The following is a 13,993-nucleotide window of genomic DNA, read 5'->3' as shown; positions in this document are numbered from 1 at the left end:
AACAATGACCTTCCCTCCATCATAAGATCAGAAGTGGGGATGTTTACTGATGATTGCTCAACACCATTTGTGATTCCTCAGATACTGAAGCAGTCCATGTCCATATATAGCAAATCCCGGACAACATTCAGGCTAAGGCTGACAAGTGACAAGTAACATTAGCACCACGCAAGTGTCAGGCAATAACCATCTCCAACAAGAGAGAATCCAACCATCACCCACTAATGTTCAATGGCATTACCATCACTGAACCCCCCACTATCAATATCCTGGGGGTACCATTGACCAGAAACTGAACTGGAGCAGCCATATAAATACTGTGGCTACAAGAGTAGGTCAGAGGCTGGGAATTCTGCAGTGAGTAACTCACCTCCAGACTCCCCAAAGCCTGTCCACCATCTACAAGACACAGTCAGGTTGTGATGGAATACTGTCCACTTAACTGGATGAGTGCAGCTCCAACAATACTCCAGAAGCTTGACACCTAGCAGGACAAAGCTGCCCAATTGATTGGCACCCCAGCCACCACCTTCAACATTCACTCTCTCCACCAATGACACACAGTGGCAGCAATATGGACCACCTACAAAATACGCTGCAGCAACTCACCAAGGTTCTTTCAACAGCACCTTCCAAATCTGCAACGTTTATCACCTAGAAGGACAAGGGCAGCAAATGCATGGGAACATCACCACCTGCAAGCTCCCCTCCAAGCCAAACAACATCTTGACTTGCAACTATATCACCATTCCTTCAGTCACTGGCCAAAGTCCAGGAACTTCCTTCCTCTCAGCATCATGATGTATTCATAACTACATGAACTGCAGCAGGGCAAGAAGGCAGCTCACCAATTTCTCAAGAACGATTAGGAATGGGAAATCAATACTGGCCTAGCCAGCGACACCCACATCCCATGAAGAAATAAGTTTTTTTTTAAAAAAATCATACCTTTAAACCAATGTCACGGATTCCTCCAACATCATCCCTGGACATATCCTTCCCACTGGCAGGACAAGCCCAGCAGAGATTGTGGCACAGTGGTATAGAGTCAGGAGGGGGTTGTCCTGGGAGCCTCAGCATTGACTACAGACCACATGATTTCAGGGCATCAGGTCAAACATGGGCATGGGAAACTCCTACCGATTACCACCTACTGCCTTCCCTGTGCTGATGGATCAATACTCTTCCGTGTTGAACAACAACTGGTAGAGGCACCAGGGGTAGCAAGGGCACAGAACATATTCTGGGTGGGGGACTTCAATGTCCACCACTGAAAAAGTGGCTTAGAAGCATCAGTAATGACCGAGCTGGCCAAGTCCTGAACAACATAGCTGCTAGACCTACCTGGGCCAGGTGGTGAGAACTAACAACAGGGAAATACCTAATTTAATTCGTCCTCATTAATCTATTTGCTGCACAAGCATCTGTCCATGACAGCTGGTAGGAGTAACCACTGCAAAATCCTTGTGAAACAAGTCCCATTTTCACACTGAGGACACCATCCATGTTGTATGGCACTACCACCATGCTAAAATTGCATGGATTCAGAACGGATCCAACATCTGGGCATTCATGAGGTGCTGTGGGCCATCAGCAGCAGACCTATAATAAACCTCAAACTGTAGCTTCATAGCCTGGAATATCCCTCACCATTACTATCAGGCCAGGGGACAAACCCAGATTTAATGATGAATGTCGGTGAACATGCCAGAAGCAGCACCATGCATACCTAAAAATATGAGATGCCAACCTGCTGAAGCTACGACACAAGATTACATGGATGGAAAATAACAGAAGCAAGATGCTAAATAGCTCCATCTATAGCATGCTGCTTTTGCTAAGTGATCCCATAACCAAAGGATCAGATCAAAGCTCTGCATTCCTGCCAGACGTGAATGGTGGTGGACAATTAAACAACTAACCCGAGATCAAAAAAATCCTGATCTTGGATGATGGAGGAATCTAGGAAGTCAGTGCAAAGGACATGGCTGAAACATTTCCAACCATCTTCAGCCAGAAGTGCCAAGTGGACGATCAATCTTTACCTCCTTCTGAGGTAACCACCATGGCAGATGCCAGTCTTCGGCAAATTCAGTTCACTCCACACAATATTAAGAAACGACTGAAGCTTAGAATATGGACTGAGTATATATGGATTGAGTATAAACATCAAAAAGACAAACAGGGTAATCAGGAGGAATACATTGGAAGAAACTAGAGTAAAGATTGAAGTGGATGGTGTCGTACTGGAACGAGTGGATAGATCTGTCTACTTAAGGCAAATGATAACAGAAGATGGTAGATGCGATGCTGAAGTCAGGAGGAGGATAGAGATAGCTAAAAGTAATTTTGTGAAGATGAAGTGTAACATCAAGAAGGCACAAACAAGGAAAAAACTCTAAAATGCCACATTCCATCCACTTTCTTGCAGGTCATAGAAACCTGGACAATAAATAAAGATCTATGGAAGAAAATAGCGGCCTCTGAAATGTGGATGCTATACGGTATGCTCAAAATTCCATCTAAAGATCATAAGGCAAATGAGGAGGTGCTCGAAATCGGAAGAGCAAAAAGAACTCTAAAAAGTGACATCCAGAAAAGAAAAATATCAGTATTTCAGCTATTAGACCAGAGTGCAGAAAGTTATAGAGATATTTTCTAGAGGGAAAACTGGAGGACAGCAGAGAGAGAGTAGTTGGATGGTGGATGTCACTGAATAGTTGCAGATGAGCTACAGTGGATGAGTGAGGATGGTGCAGGACAGACAAGTGTGACATACCATGACAGCGGATCTCCTGGTAGGAGCAGCTACAAGCAAGACAGGACAGGAAATTATGGAACTCACTCTCCAACACTGTGGATGTAACTAAAATACATGGACTGGCTCATCACCAACAGCAATTGGGGATGGGGAATAAATGTTGGCCTTGCCACAAAGCCTATATATTTTAAAAACCTCACGTCAGCATTCTCAGGCACTATATTTTGAATCCATGTAATTCAAGAGCAAAGTGGCAATCCAATTACAAATTTCATAGCGCTGTGGTGCTCACTATGCTGCTCTAATACAGTTGCTTGTATCATGGGCTGAGTACTACACAGCCTTCCAACACTTGACACCTATTCATTCATTCAAAATGATAATTTCATTGAAATGCAAGTGATTGAATGGCAACTATGGAAGTTGGCTGCACCAGTAATCAATAACGTCCTGAGGGATGGAAGGAGAGATCTAGAAATAAAAATACTTTCTACATTTAACAAAAGTTAACTTATGGAATTATAAATCCAGTATTTACTAGGGTAAATAATCAATACAATATTGGACAATATGGTTCCTCTTACCTTTCAAACCCAGGGTCTGTAATTGAAACAACTTTCCAAGCTCAAACGGTAGAACCCGTAACAGGTTATTGTTCAAAAGCAGTTCCCTGAAAGGAACAAAAGAAAATTTTAAAAATGTGTACCCTCCCTAAATCTTAAGGTTACAACAATATTATTGGGCCAACATATAAAAGGCAATCTGATTATGTTAAGAAACCTGTTTCGTCCCTGATACTTTAGAATGGAAGTTAAGCAGAAGAACATGTGACACTATTAGTGTGTGGACTTGCGCAGAACAAAAAAAGTGAAAAACATTACATATTTACTTAACACAAAGGGTAGTTATTGGTGGACAAATGCAGTTACTATTATGCAAATTGGCCAGCAAGAACACAGAATGTGAAAGAATGTCTCCAAAACTTGGTCAGTTTGCACTGGTCTTTGCTTAACATGAACAGCAGTTCCTGAGCCTCCCTGTTATTTTTAAGAACTTGCTGGACTTGCACTATAATTATCCATGAAACTCACAGTAGAAGGTTAGGGCTGGTAATTAAGAGAGCAAGTACTCTTTGTTAATACATTGCCAATCAAACTCAATGGCCCAGAAAGGCAACAATTTCAATTGTTCTGCTTCATTCCACTTTGAGTGGAGTACTTTGAGTTTTTTTTTAATTACTTTTTCTCTGTTTCTTTCCCCTCTCTTAATCCAATCAACCATCCTTTCCCTCTTTCTGTACCCGATTTGGCCAGTTCATCCTCTTTCTCCTCCAATTCTTTCTCAATCCTCAAGTTTCATTAGTTAAGGAATTAGTCTGCTGGCTGTTTACCGCCTGAATCTGCTTTCAGCTTGCACTATGCGTTTGTTACAGTAAGAAAATGTCCTCACAGCAGCAAGATTTAGCCTGCTGTCTTAACATACATAATCGGCTGTCTTCATAAGAAAACATAGCCAGATAATAGCTAATCACACCACTCGTTCACCAAAATTAGTTAACCTATTACTGCCTAAAATCAGTCCACAGATAAGGCAAACAAGTCTGAACAGGCAAGGTGAATGAATGAAGTAAACTGTAACTCAAAATCTATTATATATTAAAATTTAACAGTGAGTCTGTAAAGTTCCCTTTCAAAGTATACTGAAAAACTTGATCTATTTAGTGTCAGCGTTTCAATGCACTGTTACACTTGCAGGTGAAGTAGTGATGGCAGTTTAAAATATTTCACTGTTATCATGTGCTGTTAGTTGGTAAAACCAATAACTGAAACCATACTTTGTCCCTCTGTCAGCATGCAATCCCCATACAAGAGTTGCTGATTACCATGTACAATTCCATTTGATGGCAATGTTTAATAAGTTGATCTTTCAAAGCCATATAATCTTTATTTACATTGAAACTGGTTACTCAATAGGATATTTGGATATCTACTGATCTTAGCTTTCGTTAAAAAAGTCTTGAAATCATCATAAAAGGTGATGCAATTGATCATTCAGAAAAATTATTAAAACGAAAAGGAGAAAAGGGAAGCCCCTTCCAAACAATCAGATCCACATAGAAAACATTGCTCTTAAAAAAAATTCATGATTTTTATTTATCGGATTTTTATTAAAAACTCAACAGCAATTTTTTTTGGGCGAACAATTTCTAAATTTGTTGATTGTTATCTTCTGTAACGCTGTTCATGAGAAGTAACACCATATTTTTATAACAGGAACTATATATCTGCAAAACATAAAGTACTATTCTTCTGAAGTACAACTGTATGTACGCTTAAAGCTATAGTTTTTTAAGTATAAATTCATAAAGAACAATTAAGAAACTGCTGCTGTTCAATAAATAATGAACTAGTTCATAAAATGTCATTAAAAGAATGCAAACATTTGAGATCCACTACTTCCTATTCTCAGGCATTCCTTTGTTTCTTATAAAGTTTTTTGGTGAAACTAAACACAAAGCTGAAGGTGGCATGAAGTGCAACAACAGCCTATTCTTAGACTGCATAACAAATGGATAAAAGCATCGTAAGGTACTTCACAATTTAGGCAGAAGGTAAGGGAACACCAAGCCAGGAAAGGAAATTAGAAGGGGTGACCAAAGAAGGCTCTCGCTCTTTTAACAGAGTTTCCCAAACAGTAATGCAATTTTCGTGGAAGGCAATTGATTTGAAAACAATTCAAACCCAGAAAAAAATACAATAAAAAGGAAAGTCAAAATTTTATTGGAGAAATCTTTGTTCCTCCTTATTGCTCTTTATATGATAGGTCAATGATGTTCAAATATTTTGCCTTTGTTATGGCACGACTATGTGCTGGAGATTCAGCTCTGTACTTTGGAGCAGCAGCAGCCTTCAAGGCCCAAACAGACAATTAATTGTATTTATGGACCATTGCTTAGGCCTGGAAGATATTACAGATAGGTTTCAACAAACAACAAAACAAGGGAAGACAGTAGAGAAGAAAAAAAACCAAGCACATATAGGTTAACCTGCAAATTGTCAAATGGAGTACAGGAGATGGTAAAATGGCAGAAATGAAACTACCATAAAAAATAGGAGCCAGACTCAGTGCAAATAACAAAAAGTAACAGGCAGATTGAAAAGCAGCATGAAAGCTGGTAAAACACAGACTCCAGTGGCCTAGGCCAATGAGAAGAATCAGGGTTCAGATTACCTCACCTGTATCCTGGTTTAACAAGCGGGCTTCCCACTCATAACCTAATTTCACAGTATTACCACCTCAGTATGGGTAAGTGTTTAACCAAAGAGAACTATCACCAAATGCAAAGAAAAACTGACAAATAAATAAGTTAGATTTTAACTGTATTATTTCCTATCCTCTATAATGCAAAGACTATTGTAAATGCTGCAGATGGTATGTTTGTGCCTTACTATTTTGTAATACTTTCCCTCCTTTAATACAAACATTGTTCTAATATCCTGAATTGGAAAACTAGTGAAGTAAAAGGAGTAACCAAGAGCTTCCATCTTGAAATAGGTTTTTGGAAAATTTTTAAAACACATTTCAAATGTGATAAGCTCAGGTAAAGCCAAATTCTAAACTACAAAATAGTACAAAAATGACAGGGCTTTATTTTATCTTCATCTCAGTGACATGACAATTAAGTGTCATAACTAAATAGGTGTTGTGAAATGCATTGTTTTGTCACCTCTAAAAATACAAAAGTGGTTCTGAGTGCTAAAATAGCTAGAAATTAAACTTTAATAACAATTTTCTTTAACGATAAAAATGTCATAAATTTGTATGGATTGAGATACCATCTAACAGTGAAACGCGTGACATATACATTTGTGATCTGAAATTTAATGCAATATTCAATTCTATTTCTCAACAAATGGATGCTTCAACCAGTTCACTATTTTATTTAAAACATCAATCCTCCCACCAAAGAAACAGCAAATAGAAAAATTATATTTGAATCAAGTCTAAAATGTAAGTTGCAATAAGTATGCAAGTCTGAATACGTACTGTAGACTGCTGTAGGAATTTTTAAGTTATTAAAGATACTTCAGCTTGCATATGATACACAAAACATACAATTCTAGAACTAAAGTTATCAATTTCAGTCAGAGCAACACCTGGTAGTTCATTTAACCACTTAAAAAAAATCAGATGCAGCTTTAGGTATTTTAATACCTTCAAACAGCAGAACTGTGGCCAAACTCCACAGAAACCCCTTTCTTATTAGGGGCAAAAGGCACTAAGCTTTTGTCTTGAATATACACTATATAATTAAAAGACTTGCATTTATACCGTGCCTTTCGCAACCTCAGTACATCCCAAAATGCTTTACAACCAATTAAGTAGTCACTGTAATGTAGGGAATGTGGCAGCTAATTTGCACACAAGCTCCACAAACAGCAATGTGATATTGACCAGATAATTTTTTTTAATGACATTGAGAGATAAATATTGACCAGGACACAGTGATATTTTTTCTATATTCTTACCTTTTAAATGCTACCATTTATCCACAGGATTTTATTTTAAATAATAACTTTTTAAACGCCTTTAGCATTTCACCATCGATTCCAAGGCATCTTTACCTATATCTTTAAAATAGTCTCTAATTAGCTGAAAAGGCATGTTTTCAGCCAGCTGCCAGAACAGTAGGTTTAACCTATTGTATTACAGGGATGGCCAGGTCAAAATTTTTCAAAGATCTAACATCAAGCAGTTCAAGTGCTCAAAGTAATGTTCAGCTCATCAATAATTTATCACAACAAATGATCTTGTCAGCAGTGCTCACTGCTGTTACCCTCAAAATAAATTACTGCGAGTGCTGAAATTAAAAATACAGCATAGTAAAATAATTCAAATTTTTGTTGAAAAGAATTTAGATATTTCCATAGTGTGCTTATATTACAAAGAGCTTATAAGCATACAATCTTTGAAATATAACGAATCACAATATAGACAATTTTCCTCAGTTGAAAAATTTACCTGAGTGATACCATGTTTCCAAGCTCTGACGGTAAACTCCGTATCTTGTTGCACGATAGGTCCAAATATACCAGGTTATGCAATTTGGCAATGTCAGGAGGAATACGTGAAAGGGAGTTGTCACCAAGATGCAATGCAGTCAAGTGTGTTAGTGACCACAATGATGAACTCAAACTTCTAACTCTCCCTACACAACAGATAAATGAACAAAAAAAGTTATGATTTCTTTCCATTTTGTTTCAATTCCCCTCAGATAAACAAGCAATGAGTTGAGTAAAAATATACACACCAACATTCATAACTTTGCTGCCATTTAATATGTTCCTAATGTATGCATTAGTACATAAGTATACAAGATCACATTCTACACAATTTAAATAGGGACAAAATATGTGTAACACAAGAAATCACCTAGACTAGGTGATACAGATTTAAAGTTTTGGGCAAGAGATGCAGGTGGATTGTGTGGAAGAATTTTTTTTTAAACACAGAATGGTAATGACCTGAAAGGTGGAAGCAAAAATAATCAATGCTTTCAAAAAGAAATTGGATGGGCACTTGAAGGGAATAAACTTGCAGGGAAAGGGAAAATGGGATTGACCACTGCACCATGGAGTGCCGACATGGACTCGATGGGCCAAACGGTCACCTTCTGAGCTATAAATAACTCTATAACTTGAAGGTAAAAAGCTTGTTTTTGAAGTAATTAGGCAGTCCCGTACTTATTTGTCTTGGCTAACATTTGGTAAAACTAGAGCGAGGGAAGGTGGAACAGTCAGAAACTATATAACTTCAACAACAACCTGCAATTAAATAGTGTCTTATAGTGGGTAGTAAAACATCCCAAACATTCTGCAAAGTGATGGAAAATGTCATTAACAATGCTATCACACTGCACTTCCTAAGCAATAGCCTGTTCACAGATGGTCAGCTTGGGTTCCACCTAGGGCACTCAACTCAGACCTCATTGCAACCTTTGCCCAAACATGGGCAAAAGAGCTGAATTCCAGAGATGACTTGAGAGCGACTTGACATCAAGGCAGCATTCAACCAAGTGTGGCTGTAGCAAAATTGAAATCATTGGTAATCTGTGGAATACTCTCTACCTTTTGAAGCCCAATCATCTCAGCCCTAGGACATTGTTGTAGGGCTTTTCTCATAATAGTGGCCTAGGCCTAACAACCTTCAGGTGTTTCATCAATGACCTTCTTTCCATTTTATGATCAGAATTGCGGATGTATGCTGATGATTGCACAATGTTCAGTATCACGCACGGCTTCAGATACTGAAGCATGCCGTCTGTGCCTGCATGCAGCAAGATCTGGACAACATTTAAGCTTGGGATGCTAAGTGGCAAGTAACATTCACCCCACATGTGCCAGGCAATAACTACCATCACCAAGATAGAATCTACCCATTGTCCCCTGATATGCATTATCATCGCTGAACTCCCCACTATCATCATGGGGGTTACCATTGACCAGAGACTTACTAGGCCAGCCATGTAAGATACTGTAAAGAAGGAATTCAGTGTTGCGTAACTTGCCTGTCAACTCCTCAAAGCCTGTTCACCATCTAAATGACAAGTCAGGAGTGTGATGGAATACTCTCTGCATGTCTGGATAAGTGCAGCTCCCACAACACTCAAGAAGCTTGACACCATCCATGACAATGCAGGACCTCACCCACCACCTTAAATATTTATTCCCTCCACCAGTTACAGTGGCAACAGTGTGCATCTACAAGATGCACTGCAGCAACTTGCCAAGGGTCCTTCGACTGCACCTTCCAAACCCATAACCTCTACACCCTAGAAAGGGAAGCAGATGCATGGTAACACCAACACCTGCAAGTGCCCCTCTAATCCATACCATATTGACTGGAACTATATTGCCGTTCCTTCACTATCACCGAGTTAAATTCCTGGAACTCCCTAACAGCACTGTGGGTGTACCCACATCAAAGACTGCAGCAGTTCAACATGGTGACTCACCATCGACTCCTTCTCAAGGACAATTAAGAATGGGCAACAAAAGCTAGCCTTGCCAGCCGTGCACACAACCCATGAACAAATTTTAAAAGACCCAAAGTGCTTCACAGGAGCATTATCAAACCACATTTGTCACCTGGCCACACAAAACATTAGGACAGCTGCACAAAAAACATAACTAAAAGAAGTAGGTTTTAAGGAGGCTATGAAGAGAACGAGGGAAAGGAAGAGGAGCGTAGGGAGCAAATGCCAAAGCTTAGAGCCAAGGCAACTAAAGGCACATGATGGAGTAATGGAAATCAGGGATGGACAAGTACCAGGATTGGTAGAATGCAGAGATATGTGGTGGCAGAACTGGAGGAGATTTCATAAATAGGGAGAAGCCAGAGAAGATTTGAATACGTGGATGAGAATTTTAAATTTGAGGTGTTACCAGGCTAGGATCCCAGGGTAGGTCAGCAAGCACAGTAATTTGGTGCGAGTTAGGATACAGACAGCAGAGCTCTGGATAAGCTGATGTTTACGGAGATTGTAAGCCAGTTGGTTGCCCAGGGGAAAACTGGAACAGTCAAGTCTGGATAAGGTTTTCAGCAACAGATGGGCTGAAGCACGGACAGAGACGGGTACTATTACACTGTTTTTCTGAGCCTGAAACCATGCAAGTGTCAGAAAAGGATCATTCTCAAAGTATCTATCCTGAATCAGTGCAGTGCATCCTGTAAACTTTAGATACTCCGACCATAGGGTGCCAGCAATGTAAGATGTGCATATGGAATCTAGTGACAGGGGGACCAATCAAGCAAACTATTCTCTCCAGGCTCCTGTTCAGCTTTTGAACGTTATGGCTGCACAAATCTAGGCAAGTATTCCACCATGACAACAACCTGAATTTATATAGTACCTTTCACAACTTTAGGACATTCCAAAATACTTTTCAGCCAGTGAAGTGTTTCTAAAGGGTTGTCCCTGTTGCAGTGTAGGAACCAGCAGCCATTCTGCCCATAGCAAGATCCCACAAAAGAATGATACAGCAAAGGAGACCATTTGGCCTATCATGCCTGTGCCATCGCTTTGAAAGAGCTCTTTTTTTTGAATAGTGTTACAAGATCTTTTATGTCTGTTTTGAGAGGCAGGCAAGGTCCAAATTTAACTCCAAAAACACAGATCAAACTTCTGACTTGTGCACCTTGTATACGGTCAAGAAACCATGCACGGTTGAACTGAAGTCATGTATAGAGATGGATATATAAGGGTTAGAGGGTTCCCTTCTTTGCAGTATATTAGTTGTGGTCTGGTAGCTTGTGTGGTTTTATTTTAGTAGTAGCCCACAAATGGCCAGATTTATGGGCTCAATTTCACAAACTGCTATGGTAGAATTTGAACTCTTAACTCCTGTTGTGGCCTTTGCAGGTTACATTCAAATCTAGTACAGAATCATCTGATGAAAGTATCCAAATTGAAAATCATTTTGATTTTTGTAGTCCAGGCCCATAGCACAAAATTGCCCATAATGTGGTTAAAGAAGAATAAACAGGACTACTGCTTCACAGTTCGGAATGTCATATTTCATGTGATTCCAGGGTTCTAATCTTCAATTTCATTGTTTATGATTAAAATCATTGGTTTATGGTAACAAGTAGCACTAATTAGATGACATGGGACTTATACTATCTTCTGCAGAGTGTATTCTGTGTGAAAATACAAATCAATAACATCAGCCATAAACAGTTGACTAAAGGATAAAGTTAACAGATGTTGGAACACAGTAGAAGAGGCACTACTCTACATCTAGCTCTGCTGTACTGGAATCAGTGACTAAAATTAGGAAAGTACATTCCATTGTGTAAGAAATTGAGGTCTTGAATAAACAGATATTTTCTGCACAATATAACACCCCCTAGAAAGCTTTCTAAAAAGGCAACAATATTTAAACAGTCTGTGGAAACAGGCAAGGTCACTTAGTTCATGTCATCATTCCAAAGTTAAGATGGCATCTTCTTATCGATGCAATTGGTTAAAAAAGACCAGGGTATGGCCCTCAGCAAGATGTAAACTAAAAAGCTGATTTCGAGCAGGGTAACGTACAAGGGGGGTGATAACCGCCCTGATGTTTTGAGTATCTGTCCTGTACCCATTGGTCAGATTAGTTAGACAGACGATTGACACTGGATAAGCTACCAGCCCCCCAAAAAAGGGCACACTGATTGATGTCATACTGGTGAGGGGCTGCAGAGGTGCTGGTGAGGTGTCCATGCTCGTTGGACAGCTGCCTTCTTCAGATGGAACATGGACCAGAAGAGGAGGAGGAAGATCGAGAGATCGAGGGAAGAGTTTCCTAACACTTTGACTAGAGAGCAAATGCTGTTATCACAAGCTGTTACAGGTCGTATACCTTTCTCGGTCTTATTAATGCACCATACCTAAACTATCTTAAAAAATAAAAAATAGTTGACTGCCTATTTAGGTATCTGCGGTACTGAACCCAGGAATCTTACAATTGCCTAGAACGTATAACCTTCATGGACAGCTCAAGTAAAACTTTCTTGTGAATTTCAAATCATGATTACTACAATATATGCCAGGTGAGTGAATATGCTTAATGCTCTCCAAAGTTTTGATGCATTGTATTTAAAGTTTTATTTTCAAATATAGGTGAAATGACATATTCTTAATAAAACAGTGCAACATTCTAATTATCTTGGTTCCATGCACAATACTTACCACTGATCTCCAACTCTGCCCAGTATGATTTCTTCCCATTTGCTGCTTCTTCTGAAGACATAATTGTGTACATTCTCCGTGGATCAGGTGGATCATATTTTTCCTTGGGCATTCCGGTTACACTGAAATGGCAATACAAATTAAAGTGTAATATGTTCACATTTCCAGACACTAATTAAAATCAAATTTAATACTACACCACAAATTACACTCCTTTGTCAGCCACTCTAACCTTTACCCCATGCACTCACTGAAGCTGAACCAGACCATTCAAAACCTCGTCTGTTTGACTCAGAGCTAAGTTTCAAACCACATATCCTTCTTGCCAGAACTGGTTATTTTAACTGCAGCCACGACACTGCTGAAACCTCAATCCATGCTTTTGCAATCTCAAGACATAACTTCTTTAATGCCCGACTTGGATATCTTCTCCCAAACTCCAAGTAATGCAAAATATATACATGCTCATATTAAGTCCTGCGCACAGTCAAACTTACCTACCTACCTCCCTCACACCCACCACCCAGAACATCCATGCCATCCTCCATGATGTACATTAACTCCCAGTCCCTCAACTAATTAAATTTTAAATCTCATCTCCAAATTCCCTCCTGTCCCCATCCCAGCATTCATCTGCAGCTTTCTACAGCCTTCTAACCCTTCTCAGCTTTCAGTGCACAGACACGAGCGTGGATTCTGTTCCTTTATCTATTTTAGCTTTTTTTCTCCCCCATCCTAAAGCATCATTACACATTTTATACAGTAATGATATTATGCGATAGAATTGCCACTTTTATTTTTCTGAAATCTTCAATTATGGCAGAAAAGTAAGTCCCAGTGCACTGCAAATGAATTTAAGTCTAAAAAGATTTTTTTTACTACGGATTTAACTTGAACCCACTCATTTACCTGTATAGTCACCTCTTTACAATTAGTTTCATCCAGTCAATGACTCTGAAATCATAGCTGTTCATAAACACTTTGTATACTTATAATTTGACAAAAATGCTCCAACATAAAATAGCCCTATTAGGATTTCTAAGGAAGCTTCGTGAGGAATGCAACTGAATACAATTTAATTTTGTTACCAATGCCAATGACTACCCCTCTTACATCTCATTCTCCAGCACTTTTGCAATTTCTCTTTTAATCACCTGTCTCACAAAGTTGAAATGTAGATGTTTTGTGAGGTTTCATACAACAATTTTCCTTCCACCAAAATAAAAAATGTGTCCAATTAAGTAATAGTTGTCAGTCAAGCACATTTGCTGGAGGTCAAATCAGCCTACATTTATTGAGTTTATTCTTGTTCACCTTATATAATTCTAATAATTTACATTGAACCGTTCTTACATCCTCATCATGTGCAAACTGATTTTAGAGCTGCTTGATACATGATACTAATCGGGATCAGTTCATTTTTTAATTCTATTTCAATTTAGTTGGGGTTCTTTCAGTAGGCAACATATTATGGTAAATGTTGAATGCAATGAATATGA

General features: G+C 39.0%; 1 protein-coding gene across 3 annotated transcripts in view; it reads right to left on the bottom strand.

Annotated features, from left to right (window-relative positions):
* LOC121280975 (CCR4-NOT transcription complex subunit 6) overlaps nt 1-13,993 on the bottom strand; it is a 71,422-nt gene that overhangs the window by 35,907 nt on the left and 21,522 nt on the right. For all 3 annotated transcript variants that reach the window (XM_041193469.1, XM_041193471.1, XM_041193470.1), the window contains 3 exons: nt 12,495-12,616; nt 7,784-7,970; nt 3,346-3,431 (listed from right to left, as the gene is read on the bottom strand). In XM_041193469.1, the coding sequence (XP_041049403.1) occupies nt 3,346-3,431; nt 7,784-7,970; nt 12,495-12,606 (385 nt within the window). In that variant the 5' untranslated portion in view covers nt 12,607-12,616. The remainder of the gene's footprint in view (nt 1-3,345; nt 3,432-7,783; nt 7,971-12,494; nt 12,617-13,993) is intronic.

Source organism: Carcharodon carcharias, chromosome 8 (assembly GCF_017639515.1).
Source record: "Carcharodon carcharias isolate sCarCar2 chromosome 8, sCarCar2.pri, whole genome shotgun sequence".
Classification (NCBI taxonomy): domain Eukaryota; kingdom Metazoa; phylum Chordata; class Chondrichthyes; order Lamniformes; family Lamnidae; genus Carcharodon; species Carcharodon carcharias.
This window is presented reverse-complemented; position numbering and strand designations above follow the sequence as displayed.